Raw genomic sequence first — 21,493 nt, 5'->3', positions numbered from 1 at the left:
TTAAATGCTTATTTGTCTGAGTGTGGTCATTATTTACACCTACTGGGGTCATTCGTCAAAGTGAAGCTGCTTTATTCGTAAGTTTATTCTAGTTGTAAGTAAAGAAAATAATATACACATTCAAAACTTTATTACAAACATTGCACACAGCATTACGGAAATTATAAACAATCATTATTCCTCTGAGTTTCCACTGGAGATGCATTGCTCCTCTGACGTCTGCTGTGAAAACTGCAGGTCTAAGGAGGGAAAGAATTGGCAATACATCAGAAAACTTTACCAAACAAATAGTTACACACAAAAGGTACTTACTATGAAATGGTAAACTGACAAAGAAATCAGGGCAAAAACTACACTTAGCATGTTAAGGAAATATGAGCCTTCTCACCTGTCTCTCTGTAGTCCACCCTGGTGAGGAAGAGGCCGTCAGGTGGAGCCACCATGGCTTGTGGGTAAGCGAGTGAGTCCCGAGCCAACAGTATCTCCTTCATCTGGGGCACTGAGAGCCTCCCCTGCCCTACAGCCACCAGGGCCCCCGTCATCCTGCGCACCTGGACAAACAAACATTATTTTATGTATTCCACACATGGCAGTTAATTTAAAACAAAACATGTACTAGTTGTACATAATACTAGTTTAAAAAAAAAAAAAACACATGGTGGAAAGGCGCAGCGAGAAGACAATCTTATTTAACCTGCCCCTTCTTACAAAGAAATACAACAAATAAATACAAATAAAATAAAAGCAATATTCTTTCCGTCACAGTTGCTTACAAATACTGAAACATAAAACCAGAACCCAATCAAGTCAAATTCATACTGTCTAAATATGCTTTCTTATACATTTTCTTAAACATAAAAATGTTCTTACATCCCTTTAAATCATTCGGCAAAGAATTCCACTTCTTTACGCCAACTACAGAGACACACATTATTACATCATGACTTAAAATATCTCAGAAATGTATGCTGAATGAAACTTATTTATGAGATATTGCAGTTGTTGGGGAATAATTTCCCCTGCATGTCAGATTTCGCCCTCTGACGCAGATGAGCAGCCGCTATCTCCCAAGCATTTAGTTGTTACCAGTTTGTGACCGGGCAACTTCGGTCAGAGATAGTTATTGTTGTGGGACACCTGGAACACTTCCTTCTTGGGGTGTAGATGACCCCGAGCCAAAAGCAACAACAAATGTGATTCAGTGTCCTCAGCTGTTTAGTCTATCTATTGAAGAATGTTGATTATTACACTCTGAACTATTTAAAACCTGGAGCTACAGGAGGGTTCTTCAGAATTGATTGCATCTCAACCGTGTGGTCAAACCGTGGCCCGTGACATGTCTTGTGAATTCACCGGCCGAAAGCTCCAAAATAAACCAGTGTTTTTGACATCAACGCTCCAGCTCTCCACCGTGTCTCTTTGAGTCCTGACTCCAATTGCTTCAGAGGTTTCCCCCACAGCAGTCATCACCATTGTAAAACAGGCAAACCGGTCACTTGGCTTCCATGTACCTAGAGACCGTTAGAAGTGCAACCCGCAAAGCCAACTCTTTGAACATCGCTACTAGTGACACTCTTAAATACTCTTTCTTTCCGAGAACAATCAGGGAGTGGAACTTGCTACCAGAAGAAGCTGTCATCATCGCAGAGTGCGTGGAGTGCTTCCGGCAAACTTTAAGTGACATTTAGTGGGGATCATCCATCCCCCACTGAGCGTGATACCTCTGGGTTCTGCTCAGTATGAATCCAGATCCAGCAGATGGTGCAACTCACTAACTGCATCACATTTGCAGACCTTAAAAGGAGAGTGAGAAGAGTGAGAGGGACTGACCTGCTTATAGAGGAACGATCTGCTTGTAAACGTGATCTCCCAGAATGGTATTTCTCTGTCAAACCAAAAACAGGTGTTACATTTTGCACAACATATATATAGTATCCAAGAAAAGACAGAACATACAATTGTTGAACACACCAGCTGTTTATTTATTTACAATTTGCAAATGCTTTAAGGCAGATTCCCAACACGTGTTAAACACTCATTAAACGTTACAATGATAATATTAGGTCCTCAAGGCATAGCAGTTGGCATCACTGACTGAATGTACCACTAAGTATTGCCACAAAGGTTGAAGTTATACATTTTAGAAGCAAAATAATATCTTGAATGGTCATCAGAGGTAATATAGCAGAATACTGAGCCACATTGAGTGTAGATCTGAATGACACTAATTGTCCGATTATTATATGTACATCATTCTAAAAGTCTTTAAAAATGTATTTCATCCGTCCCAACCATGTTCTGAAAGTGAATTATTCATTTGAACTAAAAAGTGTTCATGTCTCATGTGTATTTTATGTAAAGACATGTCCTCTCTTTATCTCTCTTTAAAGAGAGGACCCCCCCCCCCCCCCACTGTTAGGTGCCGATGGGACGCTCATGCTGCCAGACATCATCAGATAGAGCCGGGGCCTCTCCTCCTTCACAGACTTGTTTAAATGTCACATGCTGAATACGCCAGTTTAGGCCCGGCTGGGTTATGTGTGATGCCATGACAAAAATATGAATCTTCCTCATTTGTAATGTGACATTACATTTTTCTTGCCGTTTGTTGTCTCATCATTTAAGCCGCAGCAGTCATTTCCCTCCAAATCTGATAGCTTGGGGAAGAATGATCCGAGCAAACAGGCACATGTGAAGAATTAGGTCAGATGTAAATTTGAGTCAGCGCTTGCCGTCCTATTTTCATTTGACATGTAAGAATGCAGAGACAGATCTGTTGCAGAGACAAGCCTGTTAGCTCATGGACTCTGGTGAGGGACATCCTAATGTGGATAGACAAAGGCTGTGTGTGTGTGTGTGTGTGTGTGTGTGTGTGTGTGTGTGTGTGTGTGTGTGTGTGTGTGTGTGTGTGTGTGTGTGTGTGTGTGTCTTTTCTGTCTGTAAAGGATATTGATAAAACGCATTAAGGTTTTCCAGGCATCTAACTGAGAAAATGATCAATTAGAATTTCAACAGAACGTTAATGTTTAGCTGTTTTATAATTTATGAATGGTTTGAGGGATTTATAAATCAACAAGTTTGCAGTACAGTTGTGCCAGCATTGCTGTGAGCAGATACGTAGGTACAGTGGTGCTTTGAGCTTAATGCCTAATGCATAAGGGACCATGTGAGGCTGCACTAATGACTATACCAACATGCTAATAATGATAATGACAACATACTAATGTTAAGCAGGATATGATGTACGCTCTGATTATGCTAAAATGTGCTCATTAGCTCTAAACCCAAATCACAGCTGAGGCTGATGGGGATGTCATTAGTTTGGCATGTTTTGGTTACTAGCCAAAGTTCTGGGCAATTTAAAATGTTGCCCTGTAGATGGTGCTCATTAAAGGAATGTCCAGTTAATTATATTTCAACCCGAGTGGAACATGAATATGTTTAACAAATGTCATAGAAACACATCCAAAGCTGTCAAGATTGTTCACTGGCTCTGGGGCATTTTGTTGTAGATTGTCCCTCTTTTAAAGCCGTTTATTATTTAAGAAAAAAGTAACAGCAAATGAATCGAGAGCTCCGCTGCAGGTTTTCATTCATGGCATTTCTGTAAAAATATAACTACACTATGATGAACATGCAACCATAGACACCATCGTGTAAAAAGCCCTGATGCTCACAGCTTGTTGATGCACCATGTGTGCGGGGGGTTAAGGGACTATGTGACATTTACTTAGAACTGCAAACACTCAGCCCATGTCCATATTGTGCACCATATTCTCAGGGCAAGTAATGAATGCGGTAAAGGTGGTACTCCCCATGCAGAGGGACCTGTAATCTCCAAAAGCTCTCTCTCTCTCTAAAATAAAAGGTGGACTGAAATCCTAAAGAATACGTGTGTCCCACTTGTCTGATAATAATACAATGCTGTACTGATTTGGAGTCATTGTTTCACATGTTGAGTTATTGAAAACAATCAAGACTTTCCAATTAAACCCCCAGCGATCTTAATTGAAATGATATTTATTTTGCAGCCCTATATTACACTACAAATTGAGTTTTGAGTCCAGATTATAGTCTACTCAAAATGTGATTATATATATATATATATATATATATATGAATCGGATTGAAGCTTGAAAGGGATTATTTTCATGCAGAGTGGAGTACCTGTAAGTGATTCAAAGACATTGGCCAATTTCCTAAGCATCAGTTGATGTAAGATTGAGAAACACAAGACTGAAGTGTTTGGAGTGTGAAAAGCACATGCATTATTCTTTATTTTCTATGCCTTTTTCTCCAATTTGGATAACAAGTATTAACTGGGAGGACTGTGCTGTCTCCCACTACTTTTCACAATGATTTTCATCTAAATCTTGGCAAGAAAGTAAATACTGGTGCATTTGACTATGATAGATTAAATGTGTAGCTTTTTTAAATATATTTATGTTTTTAAAAAAAATGTAGGTTGCACTGATTCATGTTTTATACTAAATATATAAAGCAGACTAAGTGTAATGAAGACTTGACAAAACCACATAGAATTATCACCTGACGAGGCAGTTCCCAGCAGTTAGCTAGACATAGCATTATAGCTCATTGTTTTGGTAAGGACCACAGCTTTGTTTCACTCCCATGGGGCGGTACCTTATCTTTCCAGCACACTGACAAAGTGAGCTGCTAGCTGGTGAATATAGAGCATTTAGTTGTTAAAGAGCCCTAAGGAGTTGGTGGAGAGCAAAACAGAACTAAAAGAAGAGCTGATATCACACTTACATTCATCACAATTCACAAATGCAAATCTAAACTGCTCAGGATGTGTGAAAAAACAACACATTGCTAAATAATACAAAAAAAAGAACATCTTCAAAAGATATGAAAAGATATGTCAAGATATGTCAAGGTTATGTTTGAAGCTTGTTTGTTTGACCCCAAGTGCTCCAAAAATATGTATGCAGCTGTTTCCTTTGCTGACTGCCGGCCTACCTGAGTATAAACAGCCTACCTGTGGAAATGTGTTTGTACGAAAGATCTTCCTGGTTGTATGCTGACCACATCAAGCGTCTTCACAGGATCTTTAAAATGGATGTCAGAGCTGACTGCCCTGAAGGTGCTGAAGTCCTGAGTCCCAACCAGCAGGGTGGCAGCCTCGCGCATGGCTCCCACATCCAGCTCCCTGATCAGAGACAGAAACAGGAGACATTTCTATTTAATAAGTGATCGCTAATTTGCAATACCTTAATCCATTTAGCTTCATTGTGACATAACCATTGACAGGTCAGGCCTGCACAGAGAGGACAGGCAGCGGGGATATGGTGTGCACTTTAAGTACCACAGGTTTTCAGGAACTTCATGTTCCAGCTTTCAAAATAGAATAATTTATTGGTGGTGTTATATAATATTAACTTTTCTGATGCACAACACCACGTGACAGAGAGGAGCATGTCGATGAGCAGCTCGTTCGAGGAAGAGACTGAAAGTTGGCCCAGTGCTGCGACTCTCTACAGTCTCATGTATCTGTCACTGCTTTAATACGATCTGACGGAGAGCGGGGGAGACACAGCGAGGAGGAGTGTGCCGAGTGACTCACTAATTAAAATCTTAATGCACCAATTTAGAATCTTGAACATGAGAATCATGAATGAAGATGTGGTGGAGCGCTGCAAAAAATGACTTGTGTCGGGTGTCTCCTTTCAAGTCAGTCTCTAGTTTGTCCTTTTATAACTAGTGCTAGAACCTTTGAGGGAAAGTTGGAAAATGGCACAAATTGGAAAAATATAAAGTTATTAATTGAATTATTTTTAATGACCAAAATACCTACATACGAAACTAATGATATTCCCATCAGAACCATTGGCTGCACTTGCCTTTATGCTAATTCACAAACGTTCGCATGATAACCAGATACCTATGATGGTGAACATGGTAAACATTGTATCTGAACATCAGAATGTTAGCTTACGTTAGCATTGTTATTATTTCTGTTAGCATAACTCAACACACACACAATTGGGTCTCCAATTAATAGACACATTTATGTCCATCTTCATTTTGATTAAGATTAACTTTCATTTCTTAAAGTTGTTATTTTGTAAATCCATGGAGACCTGAGTCTAGTCTACTAGTCAACCAACATAAAGTAAATCTATAAATATTTGGATTTCGCAGGATAAAGTTAAACTGAAATACTATACTTCTGTTATTTTAGAAAAACTGATGTGCATTTACAAATTCAACAATTTTAAAGCTTCTGCTGCTACCTAACCTGGATTATTTCCCCTTGTTTTAAAAAATGCAAGATTTGAAGACTAAATTCAACATGAAAATGAACAGTGGAAATGTATGTTTTTTGCAGTGGGAGAGATGGGGGTGTGTGATGACGAGGGAGAGGATGATCAAAGAGAGACGGAGAGAGGAGGCAGAGACGCTGAGGGGTGGAGGGATGAGATGGATGCTGAAAATGAGAGAAGGGATACAACAAAATAAGCAGACACCAGAGAGAGAGAGAGAAACAAGGGAGGGAAGGAGAAATGGAAAGAAGGTAGAGAGAAAAAAGTGTAGTGGAGAAAAGGAGAAGATGGGCGAGGGAAAGAGAGAGTGAGAAAAACACAATGTCAGTCATGTGCGGGGGTGTTGTTCTGCATGGGTATAAGCCCGCAGCTTATCTTGCCCTACTTTCCCCCCAAAAAAGTGTCGAGCTACAAGCAGAAAAATGCTCATATGTACACTCTGTGAAATGTGTTTCTTTACGCTCCCTCCTTCCAATCACAGCTAAGAGAACATCGTGTAGGCTGTGAAGCCCTCACCATTTCATGCTTTTCTCTATGTTTCTGGGTTGTCAGCTCAGATGAAACACTTTGTTTGACTGGACCTAATGCAGTTCCGGCGTGGCACATGTGGATTGTTCATGTGTTTAACATGCCATTGTTTTGAGGGCGTGTGTGTGTGTGTGTGTGTGTGTGTGTGTGTGTGTGTGTGTGTGTGTGTGTCTGGACCCTCTTGATAGGTTGATCTCGATTTGTATTTCTTAAGGGAACTCGACAGATGAGTGAATGAAGGCAGGGATGTCTGGTGTAAAGCAGGTTGACTCACGTGTTGCTGAGGTTCCAGCAGAGATGGTGCTCTGTGACGGGAAGCAGAGTGTGGTGGGGGATTCCCAGCGCGATCCGGTATACGTAGGTCCGAGAATTGGCACGGAAACGGGCATGGAAATTATCAGGCACACGGAGGGCACGGGTGATTCTGGGAGAGTGACAAAATAACTGTTAGGTTGAAAGCTGACATCCATTCAGGCCTGAAAAGCTTCCACATTCGACTTCTCCTCAATGTCTTATGTCATCAATGTGCAATTATTTCTTGTCATCAAGGGGCGTCAACATGTTTGAACGAAGAGATATCAACACAAACTTAGACAATAATGTCAGGTAAAAGCAATGTTTCATTAAAAGTTTCCTGACATTATCTGTTTAAATATGCTTGTGAGGCATGATCAAATGTAATCTAGCAATTACAAATAGACAAAGTGCAGCAAAATAAAGACCTAAATGTGTATTTTGGGTATTTTCTTTACCCTAATCACATATTTGACAGTTATATGTCATGGAGGCAAAATAGCCCAAACTCGTTGACTAGTTCATTAAAAAAAAAGTTTTTTGGGGGATATTCATACTAAAACTAAAAACAACCAGACATCAGGGTTTCATTCTCCCTCAGATTGAAGCCTTCCCAGGACACAGATGGTGTTAATATTCGCAAAAAGTAATTGTCCAAAATGCCAGCATTCAACACAAAAGCACCGGCGTTGTCAGAGTCCTAAAAGGCTGCCAAGAACTCGAATGAGCCAAGCTCTTACAAACCTTCCTGTCATGATTAAATCCACCAGTGGCGTTCAATGTGCGTGTGTAACATCGTAAAGTAGACCACACAATGTAGCCAGTGTTTCTGCACAGGTAATCACATCTTTTTGCCCACATAGGGTTGTTTAAGAAAGATTTAAGGTTTATATATATATATATATATATATATATATATAAAACTTTTCAAATTGTTCAAGCTCTGGTGATAATTGATAATTAAATCATCGCCAAGGCTGTTTTATAATGAAAAATATTGTTCCCTATGATTCAAATCTGTTCTGTAATAGTTTTCCTTGGCTTATTCTGCACTAGTCCACCTTCTAACAAACTAAATAACAACCACAATCACGTCACTGGTGGAGGTAACTATCGTACATGAATATATTAAATTGTAAAAGGTTTTTCTACAGAGTTATTCCAAATCCCAGACAATAATAAATAAAACATGCACATCTCCACATTTAGAGCTTACATCTAAACATATATAGGTTACATAACCTCCAGGTGAGGGAGAGAGGGATCAGGATAGCTGTAGTTGCATTTTATTTTTTATCATAACGTATCACAAAACTATCTTCTATCTACTGAATGCTTTCATTATCATTCTTCATACATGTCTGACACACACCACCTCCCTTTAATGGGTCAGAGATGTTTTGTTCAGTAATAATACAGTGAGGAGTGGGGACTCTTTAATGCTTACATCTGTAAAGTGAAGAACAAAGAGCTGTGCCAGGGTGACTGTGACCGCACAAACTACAATAACACCCTGTAGCATTCGTCCACACGCCTGTGCATGCACTAAGAAAATGCTCCCATGCATGCGTGTGTTTAGAAGAAGGCTGGAGGTGATAAGAGCCGTGTATGAGTATATGGAAGTATGAGAACAATGCTCCAACATCCCATATATGTGCACATATGTCTAATTTTCTGTTCACAGCAGGGCACATTCAGTCAGTGTGTGTGTGTGTGTGTGTGTGTGTGTGTGTGTGTAATGACAGAGAAACTAGGTTACGTTTCCAGGGGAGGAGATTGGGCGCGACACGTGGCAGAGGAAACCCTTGCTTCTGCCTTCAGTGTCTGCTCCGATGTGAAATGACAGGCCTGGCCCCCAAACCGCGCACGCGCGCGCACACACACACACACCATTTTCATAAGCAGTGTACAAAGCTTGGTCTCACACATCTGGGAACTGGGGCATTGTTTGGCATGGCACCATTTTGCTACTCAGCAGTTTGCCCTTGTGGGAAACTGGCTGCTCCTTTCAGGCTAACTGAGGCCCTTTTTGGCGGCAGCACAGCAGACGAATGAACCCCCGACTAAAGAGGTATTTTCTCAGCGTGCAAGTCCACATTTAAATCTTGTATTGGCATTCTACCTTAGGAGGCAGCAGACCAAAGCTATACGCTGGAAGCCATATTGTGATTGATGCTGCAACAAAAAACTATTTTTGGTTACCTCTTCCATCCAAGTAAGAAGTGAAAAGATGGTTTAGGGTGCGTTTTTATGAAAATGCACAAATGAATGGAGATTTTGTATGAATATAACTGGATACATGTTACTGGTAGATGAAAAGGTTGACACTACGTATACAGTATAAGGCATTTTGGAAGACAGGAAGCGTTTTTATACTGTGTATTTGCAGGTTTCACACTCAATCACAGTAGTTTCCATTTAGTTGCAGGAGTGTATCCGTGTGTGTGTGTGTGTGTGTGTGTGTGTGTGTGTGTGTGTGGTGTGTGTGTGTGTGTGTGTGTGTGTGTGTGTGTGTGTGTGTGGTGTGTGTGTGTGTGTGTGAGGGAGGGAGGGAGGGAGTGTGTATAAGGGATGCTATAGACCAAAAAGCAGAGCAGGGATAATCCTTTCTAACCTTCTCTCTCAGGTTTAGGGATTAGTGGGATGCTGGGAGCTTCCCTTTCCTCCCTCTTCTCTTCTCTGTCTGCCTCCCGAATGGCTCGTTCTGTTTTACACTCTCACTCCTCTGTCTTAATTCAGTCTTATCCACATCGGTTCGGTGCTCTTGTATTGTCTTTCCTTCCTATCCGTTAATCTATCACTCTCCTTGCCCTTCCCTGTTTCTGTCTCTTTGGTTCTTTTTTCTTTTCCTCTATCAGACAGAAACACTGCTGTCTTCATATTGCATCACAGAGACGGACTGCATGAGACTAAAGAGGATATTAATGTGAAGTAATACTTTGTTAAGGACAGGTTTCACACCGCACACAGTCATCACACCACCAGGCCAAAAATAGATAGGAGTTTTTGTCCTGACTACTTCACATATCCATCCAATTCTTGTGAAAATGATATATCCTGAAGAAAATGTTCTTAACATTTCTCACAGAAATCAAGTTGGACGCAAGAATGAACCGATGAGGATGTTTTGTTCACTGTGAACTCGAAAAACACATTGTGGACTACAACTCAAGAATAAGTATGCTCATTTTAAGAATTCACTAAAATGTCTAATGTGGTAAATGATGATGTGATGACTTGAGAGACAGACATGGAAACATTAATTGATTGGCAGATAAATTAAACCCCAAGGTGGTAATTGTGGATTTGAATGAAAAACAAATCACATTGTTAAAAACCTGTAAATCATTGGGGTGTATTTTTTTTTTTTTTTTTTTCACCTGCACCTATACACATATCCACCTGTGGATTATAAATCTACATCACCTGTTGATAATAATTTCGACAGGAAACTCTGAATAGTTTGTGAATATCACACTCATCTAAGGAGTCCAGACTCACCCAATCTGCTCTTCTTTGAGATGGTTATTAAGAGCCTGAACAATAATGTCTTCGGCAAATGGCGGCTTATCGTTCTTGCGTTGGAGGTCAAAGTGAGCGGAGTTGGAGAGGGCGTGGACGCCTCTGTCTGTCCTGCTGGAAACTGACAGAGACACTGGGTTGATCGGCTTCAGCCTCCTTATTGCATCCTGTACACGGAGAAAGAGAACATCAGAGAGGTTACAAATAAGCTGTTGGCTCATGTATTGTTAAATAACATCTATTTTGGTCTTTTAAAAACAATCATAGCTTACAACAAATAGTCAGAAAGGGGAGTTGAGCTTATTAGCATTCATGCTGACAGTTAAAAAAAAAAGTGAAATACTTGTAATATAAAAACTGTAAATGCATCTATGTACACACATGCACCCATACATTTATACCAAATAAAACCATTCACTTGCATACAACCATGCCAAAAACAAACTCCAACACATACCAAAACTAAACATACAAAAAAAACTATTAAATAATCAAAGTTAAATCAAACCAGGAAAGGTGAATTATGCATAAATGTAAGCAGCAGGATGTGTTTCTTCCTGTGTGTCTTTTCACTCAACCTGTTAAATGTACCAACTAACTCAAACTGAACACTTTGACTCTCGTGGAGAGAGGAGTTATTACAGGACAGTAGGATTGCATTACTTCAATCTACACAACATTTGACTGATGATTGCACATTGTAATCTGCCTGTATGATATGTGTTGTTGTCCCAATGATATTTGGTATTCAGGCAACTTTACAAGTTATACTCGAATAGTAACTTAGTTCACATATTTTCTGGTTTGTAGGACCAACAATGACAGAAAGAAGGAAAGAGGAAACATGTATGGAAGGATAATTAGAACTCAAAACGTTTACAAAACTTACCTCCAAGTGGTCCTGGACCCCTTTCTTAACAAGTTCATGTTGAGGCATTTTCACTACACCACTGTAGAGATAATAATTATATAATAAATAATAACACACCTTTGAGTGCAACCAGATATCATGCATTATTACATAACCTACCTGTATTTTGTTCCAATGTATTGAAAGAAGATGAGATAGCGTGCACAGTTGTGCATGATGTCTCTAAATGTCTTTGACACTTCCTTATCATAATGTGATACAAATTGGTCATGCGTCAACAGAAGTGGAAGGGTACATGTAACATATTCTTTTTACTGTCACAACTTTGACATTAACGCGTCTATGGTAATGACGGGTACTGGGAGCCGGTGAAGGACGACCTTAAAACCTGCAGGTGAGGCACTCAGATCAGACGCGACAAACTACATCAGGGACAACACAGCAGGCGCGAGCAGGCAGACTGTTGACACGTTCCGCATCTCCGAGTAGCCTAGTTATATCTGTAGTCCGGAAGAACAGTCGAGACGTCTGATCATGTATCCTTTTATAAATTACCAACATATGTAAGCATTCATGTAAAGTTAAGGCAAAACATGTTCCAAGGGGTTTGCAGCCCTGTCGGTCCCTTTTTGTTTGCGTCATAATCCAAAGAGGGTGTGTGTGTCGACGTCATCCTCGACCAGCCGCAAAGCCATCTGCCTTGAGAATCATAGCGTTCAGAGACGATACAGTAGTGGAGATGGGTCGGTATAAATATAATCAACACGAGAAACAACCTAGTTTAGATCAGTGACAGAGGCGTACCAAGATACGCTTCCTGACATGAATGGTATTTGTTTAAAATGCTGACAAATATGCTACACTGAATTTAGGCTACACAACACTTCAGGTAAATCAGAGATTCATCAGAGTTACAAATCTGGATTTTCAAAAAGCTAAAAGGCTAACTTTTGACAATAAAAAAGTAGAATATAATCAATACTCTGCTTTGTTCAAACTGCTGAATGTTTTAGTTATGTTTTATCTGAGTTGTGGCATAATAATTGGATTTAGTAGTACTAGTACCCAATGCAATGCTCTACATGTTTAAACGACCCGAAACACTATGCTGATATTCTCTCATTTCTAAATGTGTTACCTTTATGTGGACAATTTTTGTGTGCAAGAAACACATCGCAAGCATTGCATATGGAAATGAATGTGTGTGAAATATATTTTCTGTTATACTGATTGGGGCTCCATGGGTTTGAGTGAGGTTTCTCCCATGATTCCTCCTGTTCTCCAGATGTGTTACGGCAGGTGGTAACTAGTCGGCGCTCTCTTCCACTCTTTCAGTCTCCACGGTGCAGCTACGTCTCTCGCCTGTCTCGCAGCAGCGGCAGCATTGTAGTAGTAATCCGCCTGCCGCGCACAGAGCTCGCAGTTTGTGTCACGGTGCCACCGGGATAGGGGTGACAGACTGCTGCGCGTCAGGGGACACCGACCAGTCACCATCCGCACAGTTCAAGCGACATCCCTCAGCGGGCAATGACATTGGCAAACTGAACGAGGAATACACGAGAAAAACGCAAAAATGACGGTGGACTTTGAAGAATGTATAAAAGATTCCCCCCGATTCAGGTAAGGCTGCTCCTCACAGGCACATCACAGTGGTGCGCAAAAATGGCACACCTTATTTTACGCATGATATTTTTGGATGGGGACCGAACAGTCCCCTCATGTTGTGGTGGCATCTACAGAGAAAATAATACATTGTTACTCGTCCATGTGTTCAACAGCATGATGGCGTTTTTCTTCCATTTTGGTCTTTTTTTTTGCATTTTCTAAACCATTTAATCATATTCCAAGTATTTTCTTTTAAATATCATTTTTTGGTTTGTTATTAAAACATTTATTTGCGTCTAATGCATTTGCTGGAGGACACGTGCATGTCTGTCAGTGGTTGCGATCTGGTTTTCCGAATGTGGTTTGGCTCAGTGCATATGAGAAGAGGGACACTCGTTGCCACGCATAGTGAGGATCCATTTTGCTCCAGTGTAAAAATGATAAGTGATTTTCAGCATGCTTAATCAACAGTCTGAAGTGCACTGTAAAAGAAGGGGGCACTCATTTGAATGAGGCCTTATAACAAGTGAGAGTGTATGATGGGACCCTCCTGTGCGTGAAACAGTGTTGCAGCATGGCATACAGGTTGGGTGCAGTCTTTTCTCATGGAGGAGGCCCTGTCATCCACTGGTGGTAGATTGGAGAGGAGATGCCTTGCAGAAGCAGCAGCTCGCAGAGGCATCAGGGAGAGGAGTACACTCTCTCTGCAGGGATATAGCTTGTATCCTGGGCACAGATCCAGCTCTTCGGCCCCTTGCATGCCCGCTTGAGGGTTGTAGCCTCACTCAGTCCACGTGCCAGTCTGGCACTCCTGTGTATGGGCCGATGGGAAACTAGAAGATGAGATTCTAATTGCATATAGGCCAGGGATGCCCTGTTAAATATGTCAAAAGAAGGGCTGATAGTGCTTTTTTCAGCATTTTACTGCAAAGACGTCAAAGCTGTTTATAGACAAATGTTGTTTTCTCTAACTCTGTTTCTGGTTGTCTCAGCATCTGTTGCTTATTTGCTCTCATTTGGTTTCTTCCCTCTTCCACTCTCAGAAACAACTTGTCCTCTTTGTTGAACGTTGTGCAACTCAAACATTTGTGATTTGAATGAACACAGTGTAATGAAATAAAGAGAGCGGAGAGAGACAGACATTCAATTTGCTGATAAAAAAATCCCATCACAGTGATGGATGGCTGAAGCAGAAGGTCACAGGAAGAGACATTTTCTGCCTGGTTCTCTTTCCTCTGGTCTTGTAAGGGCTGTCATTTATTTGGAAAATCCCCACAATGATAAAGGAAGCTGATGTTCCCTTGGGTCTACAAGCAGTAGGGAAATTATAATGTTGCGTAACACTGTGATCATGATTGAGAAGAGAATCCTTATCCTTGTTCGGATCATATTTGGCTTAAATATAAAAATTGACTTAAAATTCATTCCCCTGTACACATGATATTACCTAGGTTTATGATCATCCGTCGATGCAGGACCTTTTTGCATGTAAACACATGTTTGTTTTTTGAACACACTTCACAGTGTTCCTCATGACATTATGTTACAATAATCAGGCAGCTATTCTTAATGCCTAGATAGCTACAAATAAATACCCAAATAGTAAATACATGGGACACAGCCATTACTTCAAACTGTGATTTCGTTATGGGCAGTCATTACTGAATTTTACATCATATTGCGGTCTGGGTTTTTTGATCCTCTTTGTTGTGTCACTGTGGAGAAACAGAAGTAGAAAGAGCCGGTCCTGTCTGTCCTCCCACACATGGTGCTTTAAAAATCGCTCCCACACCCCTTCTCACTGCAGGTCCTAACTTGAGCTGGTCCTGTTGTATTTGTCTCTGCATGATTAGTTGAGTGTGAAGGAATTGATGTGGTATGTCCTCATAATCTATAACACACACCTTTTGTTCAGACTGTCTACGCTAAACTTTTTTTTTCTCTCGTCCGGCCTTTCATTCAGCGCTCACCTGCTGCAGTCATTCATGCTGTAACAAAAGCTGACATGAAGCCCTGTGCATTGCACCTGTTTTTAGTTGTTGTTTTTGTAATCTGATTCCCTAAAGAAATGTTTGGTCAGTTTTTGGCTTGTCTTCACTCATGGTTTAAGAATGTGACTAATTGAGCGCTGTTGTTGGGAGCCTGAAATCTGAGGGTTTTCAGAAAGACTGCTTCTCTAGTTGTTTGGGTGGTGTTTATCTAATGGCAGAACATACATTTGGTCGTACATGTTTTCAAAAAGGTAATTATTGTCAACTTAAGCCAATTGACTTGATCATGAAATCTTGATAAGAAGTGCTCGACGTAGTGTTTTAATGTATTTATCATTAAACAGTCTAACGGTCTAAGTGTACAGTGCACTTTTTTTGTTTCACCTTTAAATCACCAATCTAGTGATCATAAAGGCAGGTACATGATATTTTTATAACTAAATATTTTCATTGACAACATTATTATGATATAAGTAATCATATGCATATGTGGGTATGAGCTGTTGCCTAGCAACAGCTGCTGTAAGTGAGACAAATGGGAGCTTGGAGAAAAGAGGACTTTGAGAATGGAGGAGGCGAGTGGATGCTTTGAAAAGATACTGTCATTATTTTAAATGTCCCACACAGTGAAGAGTTTCAATGTGACAAGCAGGTTTGACTACTTTCTGTTTTGATACATTTCATTGGGTAAAAGTATCATTACTTTGTGAAACTACCAGTGTAGCTGTATTATTAATGACTTTACCCACTTACCCAAGTCATTATATCAACATTACTGATGATTATTTTCATTCTGTGAATATGTTGTGAAAGCACCAATGGTCAACCTTCAATATTGTCCCAACATATTGAGATTTTCTCTATTTCACCCAACCCTAACACTGTTTATGGAAGTGTATATGTGGCCTGGAGGGGTTTCAGCAGGTCAGGCAGTGTACAGATGAACAGATTGGAGAACCAGCCGCACCTGTTGGCCTCTTCCTGTCATTTTTCTGAGTCTTTTCATCCCACCCACATACAGTGCACAACATCGGGCTATCCAGACAGGTTGAGTGAGTGAGTCGACAAGATTCAGAAAGTGACAGGAAACAGATAGGAAGAGTGAACACACAAGGGGGGTTATGTTGCAAATGTGATACTCACCCTTACATGTCTTGAATTCTTACATCGTTTTAAATTAAGTCACATAAGATGTTTAGTAAAAGTGGGATTTTGCTAACTATGTTCTAAAGTAATCTGCTGCCAAAACCACAGAGCATTTTCAAGGAATTACGCCAAAACCAGTTGAATGAATGCCGACTGTTGCCAGTAGTCATCAACAGTGAATTATTTCCCATACAGGACTTTAAAGGGTTGTGTAACACTTACCACCTTCATATCATTTGAAAGTTGTCAAACCTGCTTTTATCTGACTTCATATTCAGATAAATGCTTCAGGCTCCAGGTTACTGCATGTCATAACACGAAGCCAATTGCTGAGGAAGACACATTCACAATCAGGTAGATGTTTAAGTCTTTTGTTTATCTGATCATATCTGTAAATAATTTCATCATGTCTGCTAAGGCCAAACTAATTGCATTTTCATTGATTTATTTGCGAAGATCGGTGCCAAACAATGTTTTTTGCTTAACAGCCTGTTACATCAGTTGGTCAGTTGGATAAAAAATATCCAGACCTCGGGCAACCTAAGTTCTCTCCCTATGGAGGCTGACATTTGGCATGGCGGTCAAGTGTGTGTGTGTGTGTGTGTGTGTGTGTGTGTGTGTGTGTGTGTGGTGTGTGTGTGTGTGTGTGTGTGTGTGTGTGTGTGTGTGTGTGTGTGTGTGTGTGTGTGTTGTGTGTGTGTGTGTGTGTGTGTTGTGGTGTGTGTGTGTGTGTGTGTGTGTGTCTTCTTGTGGACTGGACACACAATACGACTAATTCAGAAAGGGATTTTGACACAATCTTTGCCTTTATCAAATGTGGTGTATTATTATTTAATCACCAATAGCAAACATTTTGATAAAATCCTGACTATTTGCTCATTCCTAGTTGTCACGTTGACCGTAAGGTGTGTACTTCTCCTGTGGTTGCCATAGTTACTGTGAGGTCACAACCTGTCTGTGCAGTCGGTTTTCTTGTTTTTCAGGCGGAGACAGCTCTTCAATCCCACCATTTGTGGGAAAGGTAAAAAAACTAGATATGTATATAATATTTTGACTGATGATTATTGATTCCCTTCCTTTGCACAATATTGAACACGAGTGTATTCCCTGTGCTGCAAAAATATTAAGCCATAAAGAATTATTATAAATTAATTCTATTGAAAACCTATGCAGTGGCGCCCTGCTTTCTCTCAACTGTCTGACATTTTTTCATTTTCCCAGCTGCGTCAACATCACCTATAATCCTCTTTTTACACACATCATAGTTTTGCTTATCTAAGATACTGAGTTCCTATTGGTCAGCAGCCTGTGAAATATGTAAATATGCACCTCGCTGCTTACCTTGTTGCCAAGGGTGACCAGCTTCTTCGGCGTCCATGGCAACAACCTGTCCCTCTACCTCCGTCAGCAGGCACACATTTTGTGTCCCACTTGCTGAGAAACACATACCAGCGGAGAGAGCACTGGTCTATTATTTGTAGGGAACATGGAAAAGTACAAAGTGACCTTGAAAAGGAGCAGGTGATTTTATAAGAAGATGCGCAATAAAATGACCTGTTGCCAAAGTAGGCTGACATTGATGTACTGCATGTTAGCTAATGCAATGACACTGCCTGGAAAGCGTCCCAGACCAAAGCCAGAGGCATAAAGTGCCAGCTTTCACCCAATGTCCTTGTCTGTTTGTCTTTAACTTATTTTGCAGGAAATCTCGTTCAAAGCGGCCGTGACCCTCTGAACGTCACCAGAAATAGATCCTCTCTGTAACATCAAGTACTTGGCAAAACATTTAGAAAGTTTCCAGACCACTCACATTAAGTTGCTATGTCAAGACCCTCATTTCCAACCACTCTCTCTAATGCGTGCACGTACGCAGGAGATGTGCTCTGACAGAAAGAGAAGGGCCAGGAAACACTATCCTCTTACCCTCCATATATGGAGCCTCTCCAACCATGTTCAAGCAATTATCACTCCTGGCTTCGTTCTAAAGACGAGACTTTAACACATTTGATCTGCTTGAGAACAATGTCTGTTGTCTAAACCAGCATTTCCATCATGCGTTTACTGGCAAACACCAAAAAACACACAAGCATGTCTCTTGCATGCGGCACTTCATGTATCTATGAGCATAAAGCTTGTCTTTGAAGTTATAGGAAGGTATAACCATTTATGTATGCAACGCATGAAGAGGATGTATGTAGGGTTAATCATCTTGATGGGGCTTCTAATGCATCAGCAGGAGTGTATGATCAAAGTGGTTTTTAATCTGCAAGGTGCTAGATTTACTTCCACTTACATAATAGATTCCACTGTGAAAGTGTATATGCATACAATATATATAACTTGACCTACCTACTATATCTGACAGTGTGGTTTATAATATTATCATTTTTAATAAATAATTTCGATATTGTAGTTTTTCCCCCTAAACTATGTAAATGTGTTCCGGAAACCATTGTTTTAAAAATGACTATCATTTTGAAAATAATTCCTCAGCTTCAAATTTCAACATTAAGTAAGGTCGGTTTTAACATAGCTCTACAGCACTTCCTATTTATGTATTGAAAACGGTTGTAAAGACACACATGATGCATTAGTGTAAACGACTTCAACACCGTCTTGTAATGAGAGATACATGCTGTAACAGGTTAGGAAGAGAAGACCAGGGAGACGGTGATAGTTGTTAATAAACTCCTAATGATGTTGGAGGTGAGATCAGTATGCCCTCCTCCCTAGGGAATCAGCCATTTAACCACCAATTGACCTTTCGAACTCTTGTAACCGACAAGTGACAGGAAAAGACAATGCCGCGCACCGGGGCTCGTAAAAATATTTGACCCCCCAATGAGTTCACATAAATATTTTAGTGTACTCTGTGTGTGTAAAGGTAGGGGCCTTGCTGAAATGCTTTGACTATGAACTGCAGGAAACATGCCTTTCATGTCGGAAGCATGACAAATCGTGGTTTCTTCAAAGGAGTGGCGTCAGTGGAGATGTGGGCAGACGGGTCGGGTTACTGGGTTTGGCACTCGAGCATCTATGCCCTGTTTTACCCACTAGAAAAAGCTTGCCGATTGTAGGTGCCTTTCTCTCCTCAACAAAGAAAATGCACTGTTGGAAGACAGAGGACCAGTGGAACAAAGAGGGCAGCCACACCCTTGTTGATTTGAAAGCATGTGTGCTTTGAATTGATGCCCCCTCGATGATGTCAGAGCACACTGCTTCAGTAAATGAAAGCCATGCCGCATCACGTGTGCCCTAAAGAGGTTCAAATAAGAAAAGGCAGAACTCAGAAGCTGTCTGCTAATGTTTGTTGAATCAAAAAAATCTCAGAGCCACACATAATATTCCAGGAAGTGTTTAAGAGTTGTTGACAGCCCAAGAGCTGCTTGCTCATACAGCATCTTGTGCAGCGACTGACCGGTTTGTTTGAAACATGCCATTGCTTCTCTGCTTACAAATCTTTCTTCTCACATGAGATCAGGTATTTACCGATAAACATGATCTGATGGCTTAACCCAGACTGATCATTCCTACAGAAGCCCGATTCAGAATGTCAAAAACAATTAAGAGGAAATGTTTGAGCTCTTCCTGAATCTAACGCGTGCAGCAAAGTGAGCAGGTGTGTCACTATGGCCCTCCTGTCACTGATGATTGATTGATTCAGACCTACAGCACGTCAGGAAGGGTTAACAGGGATTGCTGCTTTCAAAACCCCTCCACCCACTATTGATTTTCAACAATTGTGCTTTTAAAAATCAAGGCTATTTTTGTGACAAATGCTGGTACTGTTCCTTGTATGTGGAGGCTTAAGACGTTACAAATCTTCAGCATACGATGGCTTTTTTTGACTGGACTGCTATAACTGTAGCTTATATGTGTTTCCCACTGTCCTTATCTGATCTGCTTTCATGTTACACGTGCGTTCAAACATGTGTACACTAATCATATTTTCATAGTCGGTAGTTTGACATATTCATGGGAGAAAAATCCGTCCAGCACGTGGACACAGCAGATTTTCTGCCGCTCTGCTGCACGTGTTGCCGGCGGACTTAGTGCGGGAGACACATATGAAATAGGATTATCGGTAACCACACTCTCTGATTAAATCAACTGGATAGCCTATACACCCTATTAAAGCTCACACACTATCAGCCTCTTACCCTGAGAAACCTCAATACAATTTCCCATCCCATTCAGCAGCGGTGGGCTGGATAATGGAGAATCTCTGGAACTGGTTTGGAACAGTCTGATTGCATTTCAAAGGACACGTGAGCCTTCGATCAGATGAGGATTTCTGTGCTTGTAGGCGAATATTAATATTTTGCCATAGCCTCCATTCACCATGGATTTAGGTTTATCCATGATATCAATCTGACCTTTAACCCTTATATCGCCTGGGTTATTTTAAGACCTGTCCACATGTTATATGTTATTGCTTGACGACAGGATATTCAAACCATAACGCTATCTGTGATTCTTGACGATTAAAAGCAAAGGCAGCAATGGTGTATTTCATGGATTCTAAAGAACTGTATGAACCAGTGTGCACATTTCAAATTAACAGTGATAATGGAGGAAAGTGTACCTCATTTTTCAAACAACATACCTCCATGTTCACATACAATTACTGTATATATGATTTAATGCTAAATGATTTTGACTCGAGCTGAGTGTGCCGGGAAAAAAGTCTGCAACAGTCTCGTTTTGTGAAGTAGATCCCTGTGTCATAGACAGTGTTATAAATGAAAATGTGATCATTATTTATACTTCCCAAAATAGATATTTCACCAAATAAAGAGCAGGTGCCTAGTAACGGTTGCTCAGTTATAACTGAACAGTTGAGTTTAAGGGGAGAGGTTTAGCAGGCGGACACTAAATGGTCACATGCCTCTGTACTAAATGTTCCAATTATAGAGCAATGATTGATGCGTCAATCAATTAAAACCTCCCAATTAAAGTAATGACTACTTCAATAAAGACATTACCGCCATCAGCAGGAGCATGCAGTACTCTGAAGACAAGGCTTCAGTATTTCTCCCCCACATTGAACACCAGTCAATATAGCTCAAAATCAAGGACATTAGGTGGTTCTGAGAGGAATTCTGGGTTCTTTTAAAACAATTACCTTATATAAAACAATGCAAAACCACTCTCCTAAAAGGTTAGTAAGGTTTGTTGCAGACATACAGGTCCTATTCCAGAACAAATGTGATTCCTGTCATGAGTTAGGAGAGTGAAGAATGTAGCAC

At 40.5% G+C, this 21,493-nt stretch overlaps 1 protein-coding gene and 1 pseudogene across 1 annotated transcript; one reads left to right on the top strand and one right to left on the bottom strand.

Annotated features, from left to right (window-relative positions):
- Positions 1 to 68: 68 nt before the first annotated feature.
- On the bottom strand, positions 69 to 12,134 carry pusl1 (pseudouridine synthase like 1). The gene is made up of 8 exons (XM_034082386.1): positions 11,662 to 12,134; positions 11,521 to 11,581; positions 10,611 to 10,798; positions 7,090 to 7,239; positions 5,003 to 5,173; positions 1,831 to 1,885; positions 389 to 551; positions 69 to 239 (listed from the first exon to the last, which is right to left on the bottom strand). Exons 1-8 carry the CDS (start codon positions 11,715 to 11,717, stop codon positions 175 to 177), a joined length of 909 nt encoding a protein of 302 aa, XP_033938277.1. The 5' UTR covers positions 11,718 to 12,134; the 3' UTR covers positions 69 to 174.
- A 752-nt stretch (positions 12,135 to 12,886) lies between these two features.
- LOC117446255 (arf-GAP with coiled-coil, ANK repeat and PH domain-containing protein 3-like) overlaps positions 12,887 to 21,493 on the top strand; it is a 60,727-nt pseudogene continuing 52,120 nt past the window's right edge.

The sequence above is a fragment of the Pseudochaenichthys georgianus genome, chromosome 5, assembly GCF_902827115.2.
Source record: "Pseudochaenichthys georgianus chromosome 5, fPseGeo1.2, whole genome shotgun sequence".
In the NCBI taxonomy this organism is placed as follows: Eukaryota; Metazoa; Chordata; class Actinopteri; order Perciformes; family Channichthyidae; genus Pseudochaenichthys; species Pseudochaenichthys georgianus.
This window is presented reverse-complemented; position numbering and strand designations above follow the sequence as displayed.

Coding starts and splice junctions, on each gene's coding strand:
- pusl1 (XM_034082386.1), bottom strand. CDS start 11,717: ATGCACAACTGTGCACGCTATCTCATCTTCTTTCAATACATTGGAACA. Junction 10,799..11,520: donor GGGTCCAGGACCACTTGGAG/GTAAGTTTTGTA, acceptor CTCCGTGTACAG/GATGCAATAAGGAGGCTGAA. Junction 5,174..7,089: donor TGCTGGAACCTCAGCAACAC/GTGAGTCAACCT, acceptor GTCTCTGATCAG/GGAGCTGGATGTGGGAGCCA.